This window comes from Peromyscus eremicus, chromosome 7 (assembly GCF_949786415.1).
Source record: "Peromyscus eremicus chromosome 7, PerEre_H2_v1, whole genome shotgun sequence".
Lineage (NCBI taxonomy): Eukaryota > Metazoa > Chordata > Mammalia > Rodentia > Cricetidae > Peromyscus > Peromyscus eremicus.
This window is the reverse complement of record NC_081422.1, coordinates 97487421-97510832: the sequence shown is the minus strand read 5'-3', so window position 1 is coordinate 97510832 and position 23412 is coordinate 97487421. Positions and strand designations below refer to the sequence as shown.

Sequence of the window (23412 nt, the reverse complement as noted above, 5' to 3'; positions counted from 1 at the left end):
CAGAAACCATGAAGGAATGCTTTGTTAGCTTGCTCATTGGCTCGTGCGCGTCTAGTTTTCTTTTCTTTCTTTCTTTCTTTCTTTCTTTCTTTCTTTCTTTCTTTCTTTCTTCTTGGTTTTTCGAGACGGGGTTTCTCTGTGTAGCTTTGTGCCTTTCCTGGATCTCGCTCTGTAGACCAGGCTGGCCTTGAACTCACAAAGATTCGCCTGGCTCTGCCCCCTGAGTCCTGGGATTAAAGGCATGCGCCACCACCACCCGGTTCTTTTCTTTCTTTTAAGCATTATTTATTTTTATTTGTGTGTGTGTGTGTGTGTGTGTGTGTGTGTGTGTATACCAGTTGTGTGCAATGTCCCTGGAGGCCAGAAGAGAGCATCAGATCCCCCAGAACTGGTGACACAGTCAGCTGCCTGGTATGGATGCTGGGAGCCCAATGCTAGTTCTGAAAGAGCAGCAAGTTCTTTTAACTGCTGAGCCATCTTTCCAGTCCCATCGCTAGCTCTCTTTTACAACCCATATCTATCTGCCTAGGGATGGTGCCACCCACTGTGGACTGAACCCTCCTGTAGCGATCATGAGTCAAGACAATCTCTCACGAACTGGCCCCAATCTGATCTGGGCAATTCTTCAACTTGAGATCTCTATTCCTAAGTTGTATCAAGTTGACGATGGAAAACTAACCAGCACTATTTTCATCACTTAGGAAGAGAACTCATTATCTATTGAGTAATCAGCACTGTTTTCTTTCCCACCTCAGCACATGGCAGCCAACAGGTTGCTTTCTTTAGAAAAGAGTTTTCTTTCTGAGACAGGCTCTCATGTAGTCCAGGCTGCCTGAACATATAGCTAAAATGACTTTCAACTACCCATCTTTCTGCCTCTACTCTAAGAGCTTGTATTAAACACATGCACCACCGTGTCCAGTTTATGTGGTGCTGGAGATCAAACCCAAGGTTTCTTGCATGCTGTGTAAGCATTCTACAACTTAGCTACATCCTGGCTTTGTTTTAGTTTACTTTTTTTAAAGATTTATTTACTTTTATTTTATATATATGGATGTATTACTTACATGTACATCTGTGGACCATGTGTGTGCCTGGAGCCTTGGGGAGGTCAGAAGAAGGTGTCAGATCTCCTGGAACTAGAGTGTCTTAGGGTTTCTATTGCTATGAAGAGACACCATGGCCATGGCAACTCTTATAAAGGAAAACATTTAATTGTGAAGGCTCACTAATGGTTCAGAGGTTTAGTCCGTTATCTTCACAGCAGGAGGGAAGGCAGCATGCAGGCAGATATGATGCTGGAGAAGGAGCTGAGAGTGCTTACATCTTGACCAGCAGGCCAACAGAAGTGGTCTGAGACACTGGACATGGCTAGAACATATACAAGACCTCAAAGTCCACCTCCAGAGTGACACACTTCCTCCAACAAGGCCACATCTACTCCAACAAAGACACAATCTTTTTTTTTTTTTTAATTTATTTTATTATGTATACAGTATTCTGCCTACATGAAGAGGGCGCCAGATCTCATTACAGATGGTTGTACGCCACCATGTGGTTGCTGGGAATTGAACTCAGGACCTCTGGAAGAACAGCCAGTGTTCTTAACCTTTGAGCCATCTCTCCAGCCCCAAAGATACATCTTTTTGTTTTTTTTTTTTTTGTTTTTGTTTTTTTTTGGTTTTTCGAGACAGGGTTTCTCTGTGTAGCTTTGCGCCTTTCCTGGGACTCACTTGGTAGCCCAGGCTGGCCTCGAACTCGCAGAAATCCGCCTGGCTCTGCCTCCCGAGTGCTGGGATTAAAGGCGTGCGCCGCCACCACCGCCCGGCTATGATACATCTTTTAATAGTGCCACTCCCTTTGAGCTTATGGGAGTTGTGCATGTGAGTGTAGTTCCCACAACAGGCCAGAAGAGGGCGCCAGATCCCCTAGGGCTAGAGTTGCAGGAGGTTGAAGGCTGTCTGACTCGGGCTGGGAACTGGACTCAGGTTCTCAGGAAGGGCTGGATGTAAACTTAAACACTGCACCATCTCTCTGAGCCATTGATCCAGCCCCGTGAGTCAGTTTGGGTGTGATCCCTTCTGTGAGCAGAGGAAGGTGAGTGCCATGGGTCCCTGACACCTCTAGTATCTCTCCCCTAGGGCTGTGCCTGGCTGTTCCTGAGAGGACCATAAGATGGTGTGTTGTGTCAGATCATGAGGCCACTAAGTGTTCCAGTTTCAGTGACAATATGAAGAAAGTCCTTCCTGCAGATGGCCCATCTGTTAGATGTGTGATGAGAACCTCATACTCTGAGTGCATCAAGGACATCTCGGTAAGTCGCTGCTGTCTGAGAAAGAGCTGAAGAAAGTTTGTGCTTTTTGTTTTTCTGTCTTTTCCATTGCAGGGGAGGCTACAGCTGTTTAGCACTCACCGACAGTAAAAGTCGGAATCTTAATTGAACAGCTAATACAGGGTTCCAGTTTAGCAATTTATCTACGACACAGCAAAACCTAATACATCAAGAGGGTCTATATAAACTCAAAAATAAATAAGAAAATATCTCTATATAGAGCAGGCTGGCCCGGAACTCACAGAGTTCCTGTTCCTAACTCCTGAGTGCTGGAACTAAGGTGTGGCTCACCATAGCTGGTGGGACTCTCATTTTTAAGTACAAAAGGCTGGTTGTTTTTTTAAATCATGAAGTTTGCCTTTGTGTGTGTGTGTGTGTGTGTGTGTGTGTGTGTGTGTGCATGCGTGTGTGTGTGTGTGTGTGTGTGTGTGTGCATTCACATGTGTATATGTGAGAGAGACAGAGACAAACAGAGACAGAGACAGATAAGGGGAGAATAGAGAGGGATTTTTTTTGTAGCCATTTGTCCTTAAGCCATTGCAGAGCAGGTTAAACTATCTAAGACTTGTCTTTTTGCATCTGATATTGGAACCTGAAGAAGAAGGGCTCAGGAAGGGAAGATGGGGAAAAGCCATCACGAACTGGGGCCCTCGGGGATGATTGGAGCTCATGTCTAGTCCATTCATGTTGCTTTCCATCTTCTTCCTTCCTTTCTTTTTATATTGATTTATTTTTATTTTATGAGTGTTTTGTCTGCATGCCTGGTGCCCACAAAGGTCAGAAGAGGGTGTTGGATTCCTTTGGACTGGAGTTATGGGTGGTCGTGACCCACCATTGGGTGCTGAGAACCCTGGTCCTCCATAAGAACAACAAGTAGTCTTAACCACTGGGATATCCCTGCAGCCTCTGACTCCAATCTTGATGTTGATGGTGTGACAGCCATTCACAGGCTTAGTGGCCTTTAATTAGATATGTCCTTTTCAAGTTAATTTGAGTTGGCTCCTGATGCATGCCTTCAGTAATGTCCTAAGTTATACACACAAATATGCATACACATACATATATGTATATGAATACACATTATAAAATAATTATAACATGGAATTTGTAAAGTCAAACACCTACAGATCAAAAACTATTTTTTGAAATTATATCTGTATTTAACTTTGTATACTCTTTTCCATTTTTATTTTTTGAATAGCACAGCATGACAATTGTTTACACAACTTCTACCTTGGGTTAGTTGTATGCGTAGTCTAGAGATGGTTTAAAATATCTGAGGGGATCTGCACAGGATGTGTACAACACCACTCCATTTCCTATCAGGGATTCAAGGCTTTGCTGACTTTTTACAGCAGTGTCAGAAGAAATCTTCCTCAGACACTGAGGGATGATGGTGCTAAACTACATTCTGAAAAATCCAGATTACTTTAAAAGCCAATTTATAAACTGAGTCTGGTGGCACAGGCCTGGAGTGCAGTTAATGTGGAGGCTGAGATAGGAGATTGCAAGTCTGAGGATTGCCTGGGCTACAGAGTCAGTTCAAGTCCTGTGTGGGCAACTTAATTAGCCCCTGTCTCAAAAATGTGCAAAGTAAAAGAGGTGTGGGAATATTACTCAGGGATAGAGCACTTGCCTACATGTACAAGGTCCTAAGTTCATTCCCCAGTGCTGAAAAAAGATGTCAAGTACCAAGGAATAGAAGAAATGGTTTGTGTTGTGGGTAGGAAATGACTCACTCTTCATCTTAGCGGTGAAGTTGCTGCTTCCTGCAGGGAGGAAGGAACCCTTGGCTGACAGATCCCTGACACCCAGATGTGGAAGATGCAGTGTGAGTTCTCATGGATGGATGCATTCTGCAGGTCTCATACTCACTCAGCAAACACATGTGGACACCTGCCCATAAATACTAGGCGCTCATGCATGTGCTGAGATCACCCAGGGAACAAGACATACGGGTGTTCTCACATTCACACACCTTGCGTTCCAAGGATGAGGGCTGAGGAGGAAAACAAACCAGCATGCATATGGTGGTAGCTTTTTCTTTCAACAGCCTCATGGAGTAGATAGGAATGAGGTGAAAGAAGTCTGAGCTATGGAAGATTCTATGGAGCCAGAGTCCCTGACAGGACACTAGGAGAGTCTTCTCCAAGGGTGATGCGTTTCATTCATGTTTGGTCTCTTTTCTTGCAGGCCAACAAAATAGATGCTGTGACTGTTGATGGAGCTTTGGCAGCTGAGGCTGGCCTGCCCCACTACAACCTGAAACCTATCATGGCAGAATACTATGGATCAAAAGACGGTGTGTTCTCCCTGGGGCTGGTATCACTGGTATGACATGATGGCCACCGGGGTTGGCAGGGACGTTGCCAACCGTGTTCGCTACTTTTGGTGGTGACAGAATGCCTGGCAAAAGAGGCTTAAGGAGGGGAAGACTTATCTTGGCTCACAGTTGGAAAAGACACAGTCCACCACAGCGGGAAGGGTGTGGCAGAAGGAGCATGAGGCAGCTGGTCGCAGTGCATCTGTAGCCAGGAAGCAGAGAGGAGGGATAGTCAGAGCTACCGGTGCTCAACCCACTTTCTTCCCATTTTTACTCACCCCAGGACCCAGGCCATGGAACGATGCCACCCACGTTCAAGGGGTGGGTCTTCCCTTCTCAGTTAAGCCTCTCTGGAAACTCCCCCGGAAGACACTCGGAGGTGTGTCTCCTAGGTGATTGCAAATCTAGCCAAATTGATGGTGAAAGTTAATTGTCATACTAGTATTACAAGGGACCAAGTCTCTGGAGCTCTTTGTATTGACAGTGTTGTTCATGGGCCCACAGGGTTGGAGTATTTCTCCACAGGAAGCTGTGGCTTTTATGAATCCTGGTGGAAATATCCTTGGTTCTGTAGTGTGTGGGATGGTCAGATCCTGAGAGGGGTGTTATCCAGAACCTGTCAGCCACCACTAGGGCTGGGCCAATGAGAGACCATTTCCAAGGACACACAAGGCTCTTCTTTACACTGTCTCCTGCAGGTTTTGTACAACACAGATCTGTGTCTGGTGTGAAGAGAAGCTCTGGGGCAGTGTATGAGGGGAGATTTACCTCTTTCTCACTTGTAACACGAATCTTAAAAGGTCTTATAATAAAAAAATCCAGAACCAGATATTGGGGTGAAAGCTGAAAGACCAGATAAGTAGAACAGCCAGCTTACCTCTATAAAATCCTTAGCCTCAAGAGATCGAGTTCCTGTTTCCTCCTGCCTTATATACCTTTCTGTGTCCTGCCATATTACTTCCTGGAATTAAAGGTGTGTGTCACCACTGCCTGGCTCTGTTTCTCTCATGTAGCCCAGGGTGGCCTTGAACTCACAGAGATCCAGACAGACCTCTGCTTCCCGAGTGATAGGATTAAGGGTGTGTGCCACCACTGCCTGGCCGCTATGTCTAATTCAGTGGCTGGTTCTGTCCTCTGATCCCCAGGTAAGCTTTACTGGAGTACACAATAAACACCACATTACTGTTATCAGTGTGTGAGAACACAGCCCAGCTCAGTTTTCCTCTAGCTTGCGGGCCCCTGATGTATTCTGGGGGCACTCATCTTTCCTCCCACACCTTCACCTTTGTGACTGAGCTGTAAGAAGAGAACCAGAGAAGAAAGAAAAGTCCATTTAGAAACAGCAATGGTGCAGTGACTGGGATCTAGAGCTTGTGGTCCCTGGAACATCCACAAGTCCTGGAATGGAGCATTCAAGGCTTTAGCTCTGCAAGCTTGGAGTGATGGGCAGGAAGAAAACAAAACACAGTCGAATGACCCTAGAGGTATCCTAACCTCCAAAGGACTTATGCCCTGATTAAACCCATGATAAACTAAAAACGTTATAAGCCCAGATGCTTTCATTAGCTAGTCTGGCAAACATCCTGGCTTAGCCAGACACTGCCGTGAACCAGTGTTTCCTGCTGTGATTCCATGGCTGACCACACACCATGGCTTACTGTCTCTGCCCAGCTTCGGAAGAAGGGATCATCATGCATTTGAAAGATCAAATTGGAAATTCAAAGGATGCTACTGGCATTTGCACCTACCATAAAGTAAACCTTCTAAGTCTAGCTTGTAAGTCAGGGAGTGTCTATAATATTATTTTATTGTCTTGAAAGGGATCAATTCTTTCCTCCTGTCAGATAAAGGCATTTTCCATTTCTTTTTTTTTTCCCCATCTTTTTCCCTTCTTGCTAGGGGTGGATGTGGAGGCCCAAGACCCTCCGAAGTTCCACATGCAAACACCTTGAAAAGTTAGTTTTAACGCTGAATTTCCTTTTGGCTTTTCTTTCTCTCTGTTCCACTGCAGATCCGCAACCCCATTTTTATGCTGTGGCCCTGGTAAAGAAGGGCACAGGCTTCCAACTAAACCAGCTCCAGGGCAAGAAGTCCTGCCACCCCGGCCTGGGCTGGTCTGCTGGGTGGTACGCTCCCCTCAGCATACTGCTTCCTTCTGGCTCTCTGGAAACAGGTGAGGCAGCCGGGGCTGGATGTCCTCAAGTGGGGCTCCTGCACTAGGTGGTCTGAGTGGATTATGTTGGGGTTACACAATAGATCAGTCTTTTTTGTTGTTGTTGTTGTTGCTGTGGAAAGTACCCAGCAAAAGCAACTTCAGGAAGGAAGGACTTACCTGGGCTTGTAGTCTGAGCATACAATCCATCATGGCTGAGAAGGCATGGCAGCAGAAGCCTGAGACCTTGCTCGTCCTCAGCTTTTTTTCTTTTATTTAGCCCAGGCCCCCATCCCACCAATGATGACACTCATGTTCAAGGTAGATCTTCCCTCTTAGTTAAGCTTTTCTGGAAACAGCCCATAGACACACCCAGATGTGTGTTTCCATGGTGAATCCAAATCCAGCTGAGTGGATGATGCATGTTAGCCACCGCTCAGTCACTGACAAACACGTGTGTTTTAGGTTCTTGGAGATGGAGTTAGAGTGTGCACCCGCAGCCCATAGGAGCTGGCTGTATCTTCTCCTGGTAGAGGTGCTTCTGTATCTCTGAGCTGTCAGGTTCCCCTTCCCAAGAATCACAGCAGTTTGTCTTGGCAACGGTATCCTTGAAAGGCCCCCAAGAAAGGTCACCTCCCTCCAAGCCTCCCAGATGGTTCTCTGGGGCTCCCAAAAACATTTCTAGCCCCTCAGGCTTCCATGTATTAATGCGAGTGCTTGGGACATGGGCAAGGACAGGATGACTGGGTTAATGCTAGGACATCCCCGCGTGCTCCAGGCTGCTTGAGCAGTTAGGATAAGCCACAGTGAGCCCAGACCTTTTCAGCCCCTGAAGATGACTATCAGATTCTGTACTCTGCAAAGGCGCACCTTTTTTGAGCAGTCAACCTTTGCAGTACTCATGTTTTAACAGGGACAGGCACAGGCATGGGTCTGGTAGAGTCTGATAAAGTGCTACAGCCTTGGCCTCAGATCTGTCTATGTTTGGCTTTTCTCGGGTGTTCACTTGCCTTGGTGACAGACACCACTGGACATCTGTCCTGGCAGTTAGGCAGCAATTGCTGTCTTGTTCCTCTGGTAACTCACCAGCAGGATCTACCAATTCTCCCTGCCAAAACAGGGATCCCATGAGCCACCACAGCCTCTGCATACAGAAGGGTTGGAACTGGGGTGGGCTCACGTCTAAGGCAAGGAAGAGTTACAGCGTGGTGGTAACCAGCAAGGGTTCCTGCCTTCTTCAGGGTTCTGCCTGGCCCTGTAGGATGCTGGTAAATTAACAGGGCGCATGGTGCTGGGCACATCTTATTTTCATGTGGATCGGTAGTTCTTACACCTGGTAGCAGACAAACTGGGGAGCATTTTATAGGCTTGAACCCTGAGCCCATATAAGTATGATTCTCAAACACAAGACTCCCTGCACATGCTCACCTCCTAGGAACAGTCTTGGGACATGTCCACAGACTTAGGCTCTCCCACAGGGCACTCTCTCACACATGTACAACCTGAAGGCTTTAGCCAGCTCACACCCCGTGCCCCACGTCTCTGTGTTGTGCAGCCGCAGCCACATTCTTCTCCAGCAGCTGTACCCCCTGTGCCGATGGAAAGACGTTTCCTAGCCTGTGCCAACTGTGTGCGGGGAAGGGGACGGACAAGTGTGCCTGCTCCTCCAGTGAACCGTACTTTGGCTACTCTGGGGCCTTCAAGTGAGTGAGAACCCCTTGCTCTGAAACTAGGGCGTCTATTAGTTATTGTTCTCGTAACTGTGACTGAATACCTGGCAGGAAGTGACTTGAGAAAGAGAGAGTTGATTTCGGCTCAGGGTTTGAGAGGATCCGGTCCATCATGACGGGGAAAGCCTGGCAGCAGAGGCATGAGATAGCTTGTCGCATGGAGCAGGGGAGGCTGGTGCTCAGCTCACCTCCTCCTTTTACTCATCGCTAGGCTCCAGCCCGTAGAATAGTACCACCCGCACTTAGGGTAGATCCTCTCACCTTAATTAACCCAGAAACTCCCTCACAGAAATGACCTATGTAAATGATCCAGCCTGGTTGATAATATCAACCATCACAGAGAGACAAAGGCACAGGATTGAACAGGACGTACCTCTGGCACCCAGGTGGCATGACCGTCAAGGTCCTGAGTCCCTCCCATGGCTTGCCCCTGCTCCTAATCATCCTGAGGAACAATCTTCTTTGTGGGAGACCTCACTGTCTCCCCAAAGCTGGGGCTATAACATGCTATTCTTCATAATAACAGGAGTGCCAGGGGCAGGGGGAGTGGAGGAGGGCAGACTCATCTCTGGGGACTGGGATTTGCAGACACAGGCCTCAGGAGCACCCCCAGCTAACCACCTATGGTACTTTGCCTGTGTCTTTCCATGCTCTGTAAGAGAAGGTGGCTGTTCAAACCAGAGCAGGACTAGCTGGATTTTGAGACTGTCTGATGACTTTTAAAAGCCAAAACCAAAGCAGTTGCTTGGAGCTGCTCTATGAGAGGAAGGCAAGGGTCCTGTCTGGTTCAGCATCCTTCTCCAGAACTCCCTGAGATGCTGGTTTCCAGGCCTCTGGCCTGCTTCAGGTCTCAGCTTGGCTGTGGCGTTTAAAGGCCTCAGATAAGGCCACTGCCTCTCTGAAGACAGACGGAAGCCTGAGAAACTGTGAGCAAGGCCCCAGCAGATCCTAACAGGCATTGCACAAGAGCCAGGTGAGGTGTGTTCCCAGGCAGAGTGCCTGACCTTGGGCTGTGCTGTTTGCAGATGTCTGCAGGATGGTGCGGGGGATGTGAGCTTCCTGAGGCACCTGACAGTGTTTGGTAAGTACTGAACAAAGGGGGCCCCAGGCTGGCCAAAGGCTCCGATCCTTATCTCACTTCTAGGAAAAAGTGATACTGAGACGGTTAATGCCACAGAAGAGATTTTAGGAAAGCATTCCCACCATTTCTACATTATTTAGGCCCCCACTTCTTCTTACCTCCCATCTGTCTCCTGCTGACCACCCCCATATCAGGGACCTGCACTCGCCCCTCTCTTGCTCTCTCAGCTAGCTAACCTGCAGACATCTCTATAAATCTAGTGGACATGGTTTATGGATTGTTATTACTAACTAATGAAAGAAGTTGTTTCTGCAATGCCCGGCATTGAATCAAGTACCTTGTATGCACTAGACAACTGCTTTACCCCTGAGCAACACCCCCTACCCTGCCTTATTTTTAAATTTGAAAGCAAAAATAACATGGCAAACCTTTCCACTGCTTTGGACAATTTAGCTCAAACAAGTAAAGCAGCATTTTGTTTTTTGTTTTTGTTTTTGTTTTTTCGAGGCAGGGTTTTTCTGTGTAGCTTTGCGCCTTTCCTGGAACTCACAGAGATCCGCCTGCCTCTGCCCGAGTGCTGGGATTAAAGGCATGCGCCACCACTGCCCAGCAAAAGCGGCATTTTTAGACAAGTTAAGATTATATATTCTGGGACTGTGTGTATGTGTGCATGCATGAGTGTGCATGTGTATGTGTACAAGTTCTGTGCACTGACCCCAGAACCTCATGCATGCCAGTCAAACCCTATGTCACAGAGTTGCATTCCTAAATCTTCTTTCCCTTTTCATTTATTATTTTTGGTCATTTGAGACAAGATCTCACTAAGTTTCCCAGCTGGTCTTCAACTCATTCTGTAGCCCAAGCAGGTCTCAAATTTCCTACCTTCCTGCTCAGCCTCCAAAGTAGCTGGATTTACAGGGAAAAGCCACTAGGCCTGGCCAGACTCTTGGTTTTATATCCAATTAAATATCAGATACAAATACACTATGCCATTCAAAATATTTAAAGCTCAGTGCTAAGCACAGTTTTATAACAAGCACTTCCAGGAAGCTTCCAGGTCCACACAGTTTACCCTGGACTTGGTTACAACCTAGATGCCTTCCCCCCATGATGACGTCAGTGTCCTTTGCTCTCTTCTCAGCCATTCACAGTTCATCTTCTCATCACTGCACACTGGCCTGGTGTGTTAGCATTTTTGAAATTGGGGTGTATCCTATTTTCAACAGTTTTCATGACTAAGGCCTTTTTTGGGTCTTATCTCCCAGAACCAAGCTGTTCCAAAAAATTATTGTTGCGGCCTTTGGATGCCTGTGTTACCATGGTTATGCTAGTGGGTGGCATCTGCTAGCACTTACTATGGAGATTTAAAAACACCACCCTCGGGAAGGAGCAGGCTGTCCCAGACCATTCTGCTTACCTTTGCTGAAAGTCATTTTCCAACTGTAGTAAGACCTTCCCTGGCCTTCCATGGAGTTTTCTGGAGCACTCCTCCAGGAGGGATGTAAGTGACTGTTGGTGGGAAGCCAAGGTCTGCCGCCACCGCTGCTTTGACCTTGATCCAGTGAGAGAGGCAGAAAAGCATTTTCTTTCTGAGGTTGTTAGAGTATATGGATTTTCCTGAACTTAAATTTTAATGTTACTAAATCACTAAAAATTCATGGCCTGGCAAGGTGGTACATGCCTTTCATCTTAGCCCTTGGGAAGCAGAAGCAGGAGGATATCTATGAATTTGAGGCCCACCTGGTCCACATATTCTGTTCCAGGCCAGCCAAGGCTATATAGTGAGACTCTGTCTGTAATTAATTAATTAAAATGAAAAATTAAAATATAATTTCTTTCTTTGGATTTTTATTTTGTTCTTTTCTTTTTCTCTCTTCTTTTCTTTCTTTCTTTCTTTCTTTCTTTCTTTCTTTCTTTCTTTCTTTTTTTTTTTTTTTTTTGAGACAGGGTTTCTCTGTGTAACAGTTCTGGCTGTCCTAGAACTCACTCTGTAGACCAGGCTGGCCTTGAACTCAGAGATCAGCCTGCCTCTGCCTCCCGAGTACTGGGATTAAATGTGTGTACCACCATGCCTGGCTCTTTGGATTTTTCTAAGTAATGCAATTACAGGTGCATGCTTCTATATTCAGTCAGTTTTTTTTTTTAAATATAAAGATTTTAAATGTGCTTTTTTCTGTGACATACTGAATTTAAATCACAATGATCCCCAGAATCTAAGGGTAACCCCCTACTTCCCTCCTCCCCCTTTTTTCCAGTACTGATGGAAACGAGGCTTTGCACATCCAGCAAGCGCCACACCGTGGAGCCGTGCACTCCCAGCCGTCCTTTGACGGTCTTCATTTTGAGGCGTGGTCTCACAAAGTTGGCTGGGTTAGTCTCGAACTCACTTTATTGCCCAGGCAAGGCACGAACTTGCAATCCTCCTACCTCAGAATCATGAGTAGCTGGGATAGGCCTGCACCACCAGGCCGGCTTCTCCTCTTTCAGTATAAGACTTTCATTAATCCCAAAGACTGTCTGTGTTCCTTTTCCAGGCCTATTAATACCAAGTGCCGCACACTGACTGGGTGGTTCAAGCAATAGAAAGTTCTCATACCCTCCTTCTGGAGGCTGGAATTTTAAGATCAGGGTGTCAACAGGGCTTGTTCCATCTGAGGATATGACAAAGACTCCTCCATGCTGCTCTCCTGGCTGGCTGGCCGTCTCTGGTGTCCTTCGGCTTGTATATACACATCTTTCCTGTCTGACTTCATGTTTACATGGCAGACTCCTGTGTGCACACTTCTCCCAATTTCCTCTTTTCCAAGAACACCAATTGTACTGGATTAGGAGCCCACTGTATTCCAGTATGGTCTCATCTTACTGGTGTACATTCGTAAGGACTACTTCAAAGTAATGTCACACTCAGAGACACTAGGGATTATGACTTCAACCTGTGGATGCACTGAATCCATAACACCCAAATGGACATAGCAATCAAGGAACCTGTTCTTTGCAGCTACAGAGCTTCCTGACTGGGACCCTAGGTCTCCTTTTCACCCTCGGCTCTCATTGCCTTCCCCCAGCAGGCTCTGTTTCTGGGGAACCTGGCTGCTTTCGGGAGGGATGTGAATTGCCCCAGGATGGTAGCACCACTGAGATTTTGATGGGTTACTTTAAGCCTCTGACTCTGTTTCTTCACGTCTACAATGTGATCATTTCATGTCTGGCTTCCTTTAGGTTGGTGGATTAAGTGTAAAGAGACTGGGCATCCATGAGCCTTGTACACAGTCGTGTGGGCCGTTATTGCTCAACGTGTGTTCGCTGTCAACTTTTTTATTTGCAGAGCCACAGGGAAACGGGCAACTGGATGGTGCCTTGGCCAGGTGTGGTACCCAACCCTGGGTGACCTGCAGTGAGACTATAAGCCAGCTGTTTTCCCTGATGAGTCTTTCGCTCTCTCAACTGTGTATAAAGTGTGTTTGGAAAGGACTCTGAATCCGTGTCAGGCCACTCACTCTGTGGTCGGGGGAGAGGTTAGCACAGCTCCTAGCTCAGCCTGCTCACCTGAACTTTCCCTCCTCAGAGGCCCTGCCACAGAAGGCCGACAGGGACCAGTATGAGCTGCTCTGCACCGACAACACCCGCAGGCCGGTGGACGAATACAAGCAGTGCCACCTGGCCCGGGTCCCTTCTCACTCTGTTGTGGCTCGCAGTGTGGACGGCAAGGAGGACTTGATCGAAGAGCTTCTCAGAGTGGCCCAGGTACCCCCAGCCAACATCCTTTCCCCAACTTACAGCTCCCTGTTTCAGTGTGTGTGTGTATGTGTGTGTGTGTGTGTGTGTGTGTGTGTGTGTGTGTGTGTGTTGGGAGGTGTTCCTCCTTGCCATCTGACCCCAAAGACTAGAAGTCTTTGTGTGTTCAGGACACAGTGGGTATTGCTAGCACACGATCCCTTCACCAACAATCGACCTGGTCTGTTTATTACAGACAGTAGAAGGCATAAGAGCCACGTGACTGGCATCACCATCCTGGGAGCTAAAGACTCTTAGAGACACTTCCTGTCCCATTTCACACTTTTCAGTTCTAAAGAGTCCCCTCTGCCTCAACAAAGTGCTTCCTTTGTGACCCCACCCTGGCCTGTGGCTCCCCTGACAGAGGTCCCAGAACATGAGTGCTGTCTCTGTATTGGTAGCAATCTCTCCCAGCCGGCATCTGTACCCTGTCCCATCTCTGCCAACATTGCACTCAGACTCAGAGATGAGCTAAACAGGGTTGCCCTTGAATCCACGCAGGAACAAAGAGAGCACACATGATCACCTGGAGGGATTGCACAACCTGGAGACTATGGGCCATGTACTTTGTGCTTTAGCAAAGGAATTTATTTGAAGGGCCTTCTGGGAAGAATCCTGAGCCCTGTGGATAAGTTGTGTGTGTTTAGAGGAAGGGTGGAGGATTATTAGGGAAAGCAGCAGGTAGCATTTCATGCAGAGCCATCGCAAGAGCAAAATACAGTCATTTGATTTTTGTTATTGTTATTGTTCTGCTTTGGTTTTTGTTGAGACAGAACTCATATAGCCCAGATTGGCCTCGAACTTGCTGTGTAGCCGAAGGTGGACTTGAACTCCTCATCCTCCTTTTTCAGACTCCCAAGTGCTGGGATTACAGACATGTGCTAACAAACCTGGCAAATGCAGTCCTTATGGGCAGGTGCTACTATAAGCTGCCATCAGGAACAACTGTGGGCCAGGCCAAGGAGACACGGGCAAAAGGCCTCTGAAGTATTTGGAGGCCCCAAAGGAAAAGAGACATTTGAGTCTCATACTGGTCCTTAGCAACAAGCCTGGGGTAAAGAGAAGATACAGGATACCTGCAGCCCTAGTGGCAATGGTCCTGGAGCAAACAACTTCAGGGTGAAGTCTAGCATTGCCACCAGGTCAGTCAAGCAAGAGGCAGCCGTCATCCTGTCCATCGGAACACACAGCACAAGCCCTGCTGGAGACGGACAGCTGGGGGGCACATGAGCAACTCAAACGCCTTTTTACAGATCTGCGGGTCAGGCCCTTGCAGTTCCCTTAGTCTACATGGCTCAGACTCGATGGGATTTGAGTAAAACTGCCCATGAAGAGACTTGTTAGAAGCCCTGGGCACTGCTTCTGTGCACAGGATATCTCCCTTTATCTATGTGTAAGGGGTTACTTAAAAGTCTTCAGTGGGGCTAGGCAGTGGTGGCACAAGCCTTTAATCCCAGCACTCAGGAGGCAGAGGTAGAAAGATCTCTGTGAGTTTGAGGATAGCCTGGTCTTATTGAGTGAGTTCCAGGACAGCCAAAGCTGCAGAGAAACCCTGTCTCTGGAAAAAAAAAAAAAAAAAAAGAAAGAAAGAAAGAAAAGAAAAGAAAAAGAAAAAAACCCAAACCAAACCAAAAAATCTTCAGTGGATTCCTGTAACTGCAGAAAGTCCAAAACCCTACAGATAGATAGATAGATAGATAGATACTCTTGATGCAGTGAGCTGTGTTCCAGTAAGCCCTCATCATTGTGCTAAAAAAAAAAAAAAAAAAAATCGAAGTCAAACCACTGTAAGTGAGCAACTGTCTTGTATTTTTTCTGTGCACTCAGATACATGATAAACGTTAATATATAGATTAAGCATAGTAAGAGATTATTGACAATAATAAAATATCGAAAATACAGCCATACACTCACTACAAAAAAGTTATTTAAAATGTGCTGCTTCTTTCTGGAATGTTCCATTTAGTATTTCAAAGTGCTATTAACTGCAGGCAACTGAAACAGCAGAAAGAAGCTGTGGCCAAGGATGACTGCATGGCTCTCCCCTCCCTTCCCCTTCCCGAGTCGGGTTCACTTTGTCTTCACTTTCACACACACACACACACACACACACACACACACACACACTCACACTCACACATACACACACTCACTCACACATACTCTCACACACACTCACTCACACACACATATACTCACACACTTACACATACTCTCACACACACATTCACACACTCACACACTCACACACTCTCACTCTCTCACACACACTCACACACACTCACACACTCACACACACTCACACACACTCTCACACACACACACATACACACACACTCACACACACACAGACACACACACACACACACACACACTCACACACACACCGCCATGTCAACAGCGCTCCTCCATTCCTTTTCCTGCCTCTGAACAGGAGCATTTTGGAAATGACAAGTCGTCAGCCTTTCAGCTCTTTGGCTCCCCTCACGGGAAAGACCTTCTGTTTACCGATGCTGCTCGTGGATTTCTAAGGGTTCCTCCAAAGATGGACATCAATCTGTACCTGGGATACGAGCATTTTTCTAACATTAAGAATCTAAAGAGAGGTATGTCAGGCCTGGGAGGGACCTGCCAAGCTTCACCACAGAGTGAGGCAAAGGCCGTGGACTGAGATGTAGCTGGTGGCTATAAGTTTCACCTGACCTTATTGGCCTGTAAAGCCCTTGAGGACTACTCACTACCCTGGGTTAATGAGCAGATGTTCTGCTGAGCCAGGAGAAAGATCTAAGTTATTTAGTGACAAAGACGTTATAGTGGTGGAGGTGGTGCCGGGGCTTGAACCCAGAGCCTCACAGTGAAGCAAGGGCTCCACTACTGAGGAGTTCTTCCAGTCTCTCCGAAGGGATTTGAGGACCTTCATATTATAGACAGTTTAAAGCACCAGTGGCTCTGGAGTCTTGTGTCTAGTGGGTCCACTCACCCAGGGACAGGCAGGTCTGTTTAACGGGGAGGACAGTCCGTCCTAAGCTGACGTGGCAACGTGGCCATGACCACAGTCAGGAGCAGAACTAGAAAGGAGTCTGGAACTCTGGAAGGCTTTGAGGGCAGCTGCCGCCCTCCGCTGGCCTTTTCCACCCTTTCCTTGCTTCTTTTCTGTCTTCACCTTCCCTTTGCTCAAACAACAGTCATGGAGCAGCTGCGGACTGTTAGATGTAAGCTAACACACTGGGTGAGCAGGAGCAATGAGACCTTCGGAGCAGAACGTGTGACTTCCATGGGCTGCTCCCTGGATGGAAATTCTGCAAAGGAAACTTCCAGAAGGCCCAGCTTTGGGATGGAGAGCTGAGACGCTTCCCTGGGGAGGTGACATCAGGAGGGAGGGCAGAGCTCTGCCGTCACTATTTTTCATAAACACCTGGATCTCTACTTCTAGACCACGACAGGCGGTCAGGAGCTGTGGCATGAAATGAGTCACGCACACTCGTTGCCTTCTGTGATGCCCCACCGGGGAGCATTCTGCAGCCGTCTGGGGCTTACTTTGGGTCCTTGCACCATCTCTATGCATCTAGGTTTGGAAGACTCCCGGAGGGTGCAGTGGTGTGCAGTTGGCCAACAGGAGAAGGCCAAGTGTGACAACTGGAGCGCTGTGAGTGGCGGCGCTTTGGCATGCGCCACCAAGGAGACCCCTGAGGACTGCATCGCTGCCATCATGGTAGGAAGTCCCTGATTTTGGGTAAATCTCCTGGCATTACCCCACGAGATTCAGATTTTGCTGAGTCTGTGGTTTCCAAAGTCGGTCAGTTGTAAAGATTACAACTTGAGTACTCGTGAATATTGTCTGGCATAGAGTAATCTATTAGTAAGTGCTAGCTCCTTCTATTATTTACAGTCTCAGACGCAGAAGGTACACATTCTTAGGTAATGAAACCTTCAGTTAAAGCATGTTTTTAATAGCTGCATAGCCAGGCATGGTGGCACACAGTTGTAATTCCAGCACTTGGAAGATGAAAGCAAGAGGATCAGTTTAAGGTTATCCTTGGCTACATAGTAAGATTGAGGCTAGCCTGGGTTATAGGTGACCCTATGTCAAACAAACACTGCCCCCCAAAATCCTGCATGATATCCCACGAAGTATTTCTGACTCAATTTATCGAGCTAATTTATAGGGTTTTTTTTTGTTGTTGTTGTTGTTTTGTTTTGTTTTTTTGAGATAGAGTTTCTCTGTGTAGCTTTGGAGCTTGTCCTGGAACTCACTCTGTAAACCAGGCTGGTCTCGAACTCACAGAGATCTGCCTGGCTCTGCCTCCCGAGTGCTGGGATTAAAACTGTAACTTATAGTTTTTATATTTGAGTTATTTAATAAATCCTTTGATATTATACATATGGGACTGTAATTTTTTAATCCCTGTAAGTGTCAGGATTTCTGTTTACTGTTAATATTAATTGGCAGCTAATGTTTCTGTAGCTACTTTTCTAAGTAATGGAAGGTAAACTTCCATTAACTCTTTTTTTGTTGTTTTGTTTTGAGACAAGATTTCTCTGTGTAGCTTTGGGGCCTGTCCTGGAACTCACTCTGTAGCCCAGGCTGGCCTTGAACTCACAGAGATCCACCAGCCTCTGCCTCCCAAGTGCTGGGATTAAAGGCGTACGCCACCACTGCCTGGCCCATTAACTCTCTTAAACCTCATCAAAGCCCAGACATTTAATGAATATAAAATTTGCAGGGTAGTAATGGCGCACACCTTTAATCCCAGCACTCAGAAGGCACAGGCAGGTGGATCTTTGTGAGTTTGAGACCAGCCTGGTCTACAGAGTAAGTTCCAGGACAGCCAGAGGTATTACACAGAGAAACAATGTCTTGAAAAAAAAATGTACCCAGTACAGTATTTAGGGATGTGTACTTAGCCAGGTCCTGGAGGCTGTGTGGCACAGTGGTTACTGTAGGAAATAGACCATTCATCAGACAAATTATTTAACCACTCTCTGCTTTGGTTTGTTAATTTATCAAATGACACTTTCTGTTTTATCTGACTTTATGAGGCATGGTGAGTGATTCACTGCCCAGTGTTTAAATATATGTGTTCACAGTGTGTCACTCATTTAATTATTTTTTTTAAATTTACATTTGAGCATTTGTTCGTTGTTTGGCTGGTTACCCTGGACATTGCCCGTGGCCTTGCTCTTCCCACTGAACTCCATCCCCAGCTAGTGCACAACGCAGGGAAAGAGCCTGGCACAGGATGCCCTTTCCTGCCCTGGTCAGGTCTCGGATTTCTAGGACAGTCAAGGAGTCAAAAGTGAAGCATGGATGTGCATTGGTGTTGCTGGTGTTTGACACAAATTCTCATTCTGTATCCCTGACTGGTCTGGCACTCACTATGCTGCTCAGGCTAGCCTTGAACTCGTGGCAATTCACCTGCTTCAGCCTCACCAGTGCTGGGATTATAAGTATGAGCTACACCCCATTTAACTATTTTTATCTCAGTGATCTTATTTATGACTATAAGAATACATTAGTCGCTCTGTTTAGAAAAAATGATTAAAATATCAATTATAAATGAATTATTTAATGGTTATTCATTATTTTGTTGATTAATTATTTATTTGTTGTTTGTTGGAAACATTTCTTGCACCATTGAGTGTGGTGCTGATGCGATCTGGGGAATAGATTTGATTCCACCGCTTGAAAGAAAACATTTTCCATGAAACAGGTTAAATATAGTACCTGAGTCTGGCCATGTGAATTACTAAATTGTGACAATGGTAATAAAGAAAGTGTGCTGTGTGCATGTCCAGGGGAGTCTCCTAGGAGGACACAGGGATGTCCAGAGAGCACAGCCTGAGTCGGGCCCTTGTTTCTAGTTGACAGGACAAAGACAGGTCTAGTTTTCTAAGTTCTGTATTTCTACTGAAAAAAAATTAGGGGGGCCACAGTCTGGTTAAATAAGTACATGTGACGACCAGAAACTCATGGGATGATGACTCTGAGGGTCAGTGGGATGGAAGACAGCCTCACAATTCATGATTGATTTCTTAACTTCAGAAAGGAGATGCGGATGCCATGAGCTTGGATGGAGGATTTGCCTACATCGCAGGCCACTGCGGTCTGGTGCCTGTCTTGGGCGAGAACTATCGTGAGTGGAGGGTGGGGCTTCTCTGTGATTCTCTCTGAGCCATGGGCACAGAAAAGTGAAGAAATAGTGTCATTTTTCTGTTAAGATAATGGTGACTACTTTTGTACCTTAGGACTTTTTGAAGTAGGATATTCTCCTCCACAGCAGAATCAGCTCAGCTACAGATGCAGGCATTAGGCCTGTATTCAAAGGTTTTAGGATCAAGGACTGGGCCCCAGCAGCCAAGACAAACTAAGCTCAGTCACTCCCCTCAATACACCAATTAAGAGTCACATAATAGTGAAAAATCAGAGAGAGAGAGAGAGAGAGAGAGAGAGAGAGAGAGAGAGAGAGAGAGAGACTTTATTCACCATAGCCACATGAAGAAGAGGAATAAATTCCTCCAGAATTTCCAGTTCCTTGAGGACAACTGTGTCAATAGACTGACTGCCAAAGTGAGGGGAACACGTGTGTGTCTTTTCAGGATCTCTGCCCCTGCCAGGACAGTTACAGGCAGAAAGAGTTCAAAACCATACCTCTTATCATGGCTATAATGATGCTGGAGGGCATGGAGTGGGTAGAGCCGTCACAGTGCTTGCCAAATAGCCCGTGAGTTGGACTAGCTGTTACCTCAGGGAAGACGTCAGAGCCAGGCAGCTCCTTCAGAAGGATCTCTGCCAATATCTGCAGTGGCCTCTCTCCTCCTCCCCTTCGGTGGGCATCTCATTTTCTTTTGTATCTGTCTGAGGGTTGAGGAGATTCCGGGATGGAACCTAGAGTTCTAATAGCAAAGGGCAGGAGGAGAGGGGGTTAAATGCGCCTGCAGAACTTTTGCCTGTTGATAGATCACTAAGCCAACATTTCTCATTTTAGTCAATCTCAGTTGAGACTGAGAAGTTCACAGCTTGGATAGAGTAACTTACATGAGAGTTTAGCATGGACCTTCTGATGCGTTTATCTAATTACTCTTTATCCATAAAAACTCGGGAGTCAGATATGAGGGTAAGAACCTGAATGATCAGAGACGCACTGCAGAAGCAACTGGTGACCTCCTATCTCTTTTGTTCCTCATCCAAAAGGGCTGAGATGCTCTCTAAGCCTTGCCCTACTACTTCCTGTCACTCTATCTGTCCTCAGTCCTCCAAAACCTCTATGGTTAATTTTGGTCGGCTAGTAGCTAGCTCCGCTCTCTGATTCAAAGCAAACTTTATTGTCAGAATGCAATCAAAATATCCCACAACAACCTTCAATGTTTCTATTTTTCTTTTTAGTGTCTACACATGGCAGTGAGAGACTGGGGTCTAAGTGTGTGAATGCACCTTTGGAAGGTGAGTGAGTCAGTAACATTGGGGTTCAAAAGCAGAATCTTATGCTTTGGAAGAGGATAAAGGAAGCCTTAAAAACAAATAAAATTGGGGACTGGAGAGGTGGCTTAGCAGTGAAGTATGATTGTTGGTCTTATAGAGGATCCAGGTTTGATGCCCAGTACTTGCATCAGGTGGCTCAAAACTATCTGTAATTCCAGTTCCCTCTTTGGTGCCCTCTTCTGGCCTTTGCTAGTACCTTCATGAATGTGTACACATAGATTCATGCAGGTACACACACATACACTTAAATTAAAAGTAATAAATAATAAATAAAACCAAACTTATTAGAGTTGAGAAAAGAAGATCGGGTTCATTGTCGATATACAAAACTGTCCTAAAGCAGCCATAATAGTTGATGTGTGCAGGGTACTTGATGGTTGAAAAGACTTCCATTAGCGTGATTCCTGTTTATTCTTCTCAGCAATCTGATAGGATGGACACTATTGCTCCATGGGATGTAGATGAGGACACTGAGGCCCAAGGACAGGGTGGCTTCCCAGGGGCACACACACAGCCAGAGGTGGCTGTGACTAAGCTTGGGAAAAGTTGAAGTGAGTGAGACCCCCAAGTCCTCCTACATAGCACTGTGTTCCTGTCATGTGCCCATCCTTGTATGAAGGTCAACACTGGGGCAGAAACAAACTGGGCACTTCTTAGACCAGGTGAGGCCTCCTGTGAGAAGGAGATTCCCAGGGTTGCTGAGGAAGAGGAGGAAAATGGGAACCACTCTGTGGTTAGCTGGAACTTACTGACAAGGGAGTTGACCTGTCTTTAGAACAAACCACCCTGTCTTAGATAGGATTTCTATTGCTGCGACAAAACACCAGGACCAAACAGCAAGTTGTGGAGGAAAGGGTTCATTCAGCTTGTGCTTCCACATCGCTGTTCATCACCAAAGGAAGTCAGGACAGGAACTCAAACAAGGCAGGAACCTGGAGGCTGGAGCTGATGAAGAGATCATGAAGGGGTGCTGCTTACTGTCTTGGTCCCTATGGCTTGCTCAGCCTGCTTTCTAGTAGAACCCAGGACTACAAGTCTGGGGATAGAACAATCTACAATGGACTGGGTCCTGCCCCATTATGGTGGTTTGAAGAAAAATGACCCCTCAAAGGGAGTGGTACTATTGGGAAGTATGGCCTTGTTGGAGTAGGTGTGGTCTTGTTGAAGGAAGTGTGTCACTGTGGAGGAAGGCTTTGAGGTCTCATATATGCTCAAGCCATGCCCAGTGAGACAAACTACTTCCTGTTGCTTGTAAGTCAAGATGTAAGAACTCTTAGCTCTTTTATGTCTGCTGCGTGCTGCCTTGCTTCCTGCCATGACAAAAATGGACTAAACCTCTGAACTGTAAGCCAGCCACCCCAATTAAGTGTTTTCCTTTATAAGAGTTGCTGTGGCCATGGCGTCTCTTCACAGCAATAGAAACCCTAAGACACCCATCAGTCACTGATTAAGAAAATGCCTTACAGCCAAATCTTATTGAGACATTTTCTTAATTGAGGTTCCCTCCTTTCAGACAACTCTAGTTTGTGTATCAAATTGACATAAGGTTAGTCAGCACACATCCAGGAGATAAGTTCTCCTGCCTGGCCTTTCTACACGGCCTTAAGGATCTTACATCTCTCCTGAATTGGACAGTCTTAAAAGTAGGTGAAGCATGGTCCTTGGGTGTGGTCCCTGGACCAGCATCACCAGCATCATCTGAGAATCTGTTGGAAATGAAATTTCTTGGGTTCTTCCTAGTCCTACTGAGTCAAACACTCCCTGGCTAAGGCTGGAAGTCTGTTTGGTTGGATTTAATGATAAGGTTCAAAAATCCACTGTGACACGGAGCCCCAGGGTGAACCCCAGATTCTTACTTAGGCTCAGCAGAGATCTGGGGAGCTGAGGGTTTGGCTCAGCACAGCACATGCAGCCTAGGGTGAGCATTGTCCCTGTTGAGCACCAGGTCACAGAATCTCCTGGGCCAGGCTTCACAAAGGTCATCAGAGTGCAAAGTTGAAGGGTCATGTCCCTGCTCACCTACAGCAGCCCACCCTAATCTCCCTGTGAGACAGGATCCCAAAGCTTTCCCCTCTCTAGATTCATGGCTAAGAAGTCTTATCTGAATTGTTTCCTTGTCCCCCAAACCAAGGACTAGCTTTTCATCAGCCATGTATTTTAGTCCGATCATTTATGGTCGGAAATAACATGCCTGTTTCAAGAGCAGTTGAATTCCCAGGAGCTGCAATTATAGGTCCCATGAAATGTAGATCAACAAAGATGTTTAGAAGACCATGCTGACTATGACAGAGAAGGTTCAGTCAGAGCATGGATGGAGAGGGCTTTGTATTTAACCAAGTGTACCAGTTATTTTCCTTGTTGCTATGGCAAAAGCATCCTAAGGGAGGAAGGGTTTATTTTAGCTTACAGTTCTAGGGGATACAATCCATCATAGTGCTGAAAGCATGGTGGTGGGATGGGGAGGCTGCCTGGTCATGTTGCATCAGTGGTCAGAAGGCAGGGAGAGATGAATGTCAGGGCTCGGACAGCTTTCTCCTTTT

The 23412-nt window shown here is 46.5% G+C and overlaps 1 protein-coding gene across 1 annotated transcript in view; it reads left to right on the top strand.

Moving 5' to 3' along the window:
- Positions 1–23412, top strand: part of LOC131915330 (inhibitor of carbonic anhydrase) — a 43356-nt gene that overhangs the window by 5648 nt on the left and 14296 nt on the right. Inside the window, exons 2-11 of the mRNA XM_059268475.1 lie at positions 2142–2314; positions 4526–4634; positions 6667–6828; positions 8363–8510; positions 9563–9618; positions 13184–13362; positions 15827–15998; positions 16962–17104; positions 19436–19526; positions 20777–20833. Coding sequence (XP_059124458.1) covers positions 2142–2314; positions 4526–4634; positions 6667–6828; positions 8363–8510; positions 9563–9618; positions 13184–13362; positions 15827–15998; positions 16962–17104; positions 19436–19526; positions 20777–20833 — 1290 coding nt within the window. The remainder of the gene's footprint in view (positions 1–2141; positions 2315–4525; positions 4635–6666; positions 6829–8362; positions 8511–9562; positions 9619–13183; positions 13363–15826; positions 15999–16961; positions 17105–19435; positions 19527–20776; positions 20834–23412) is intronic.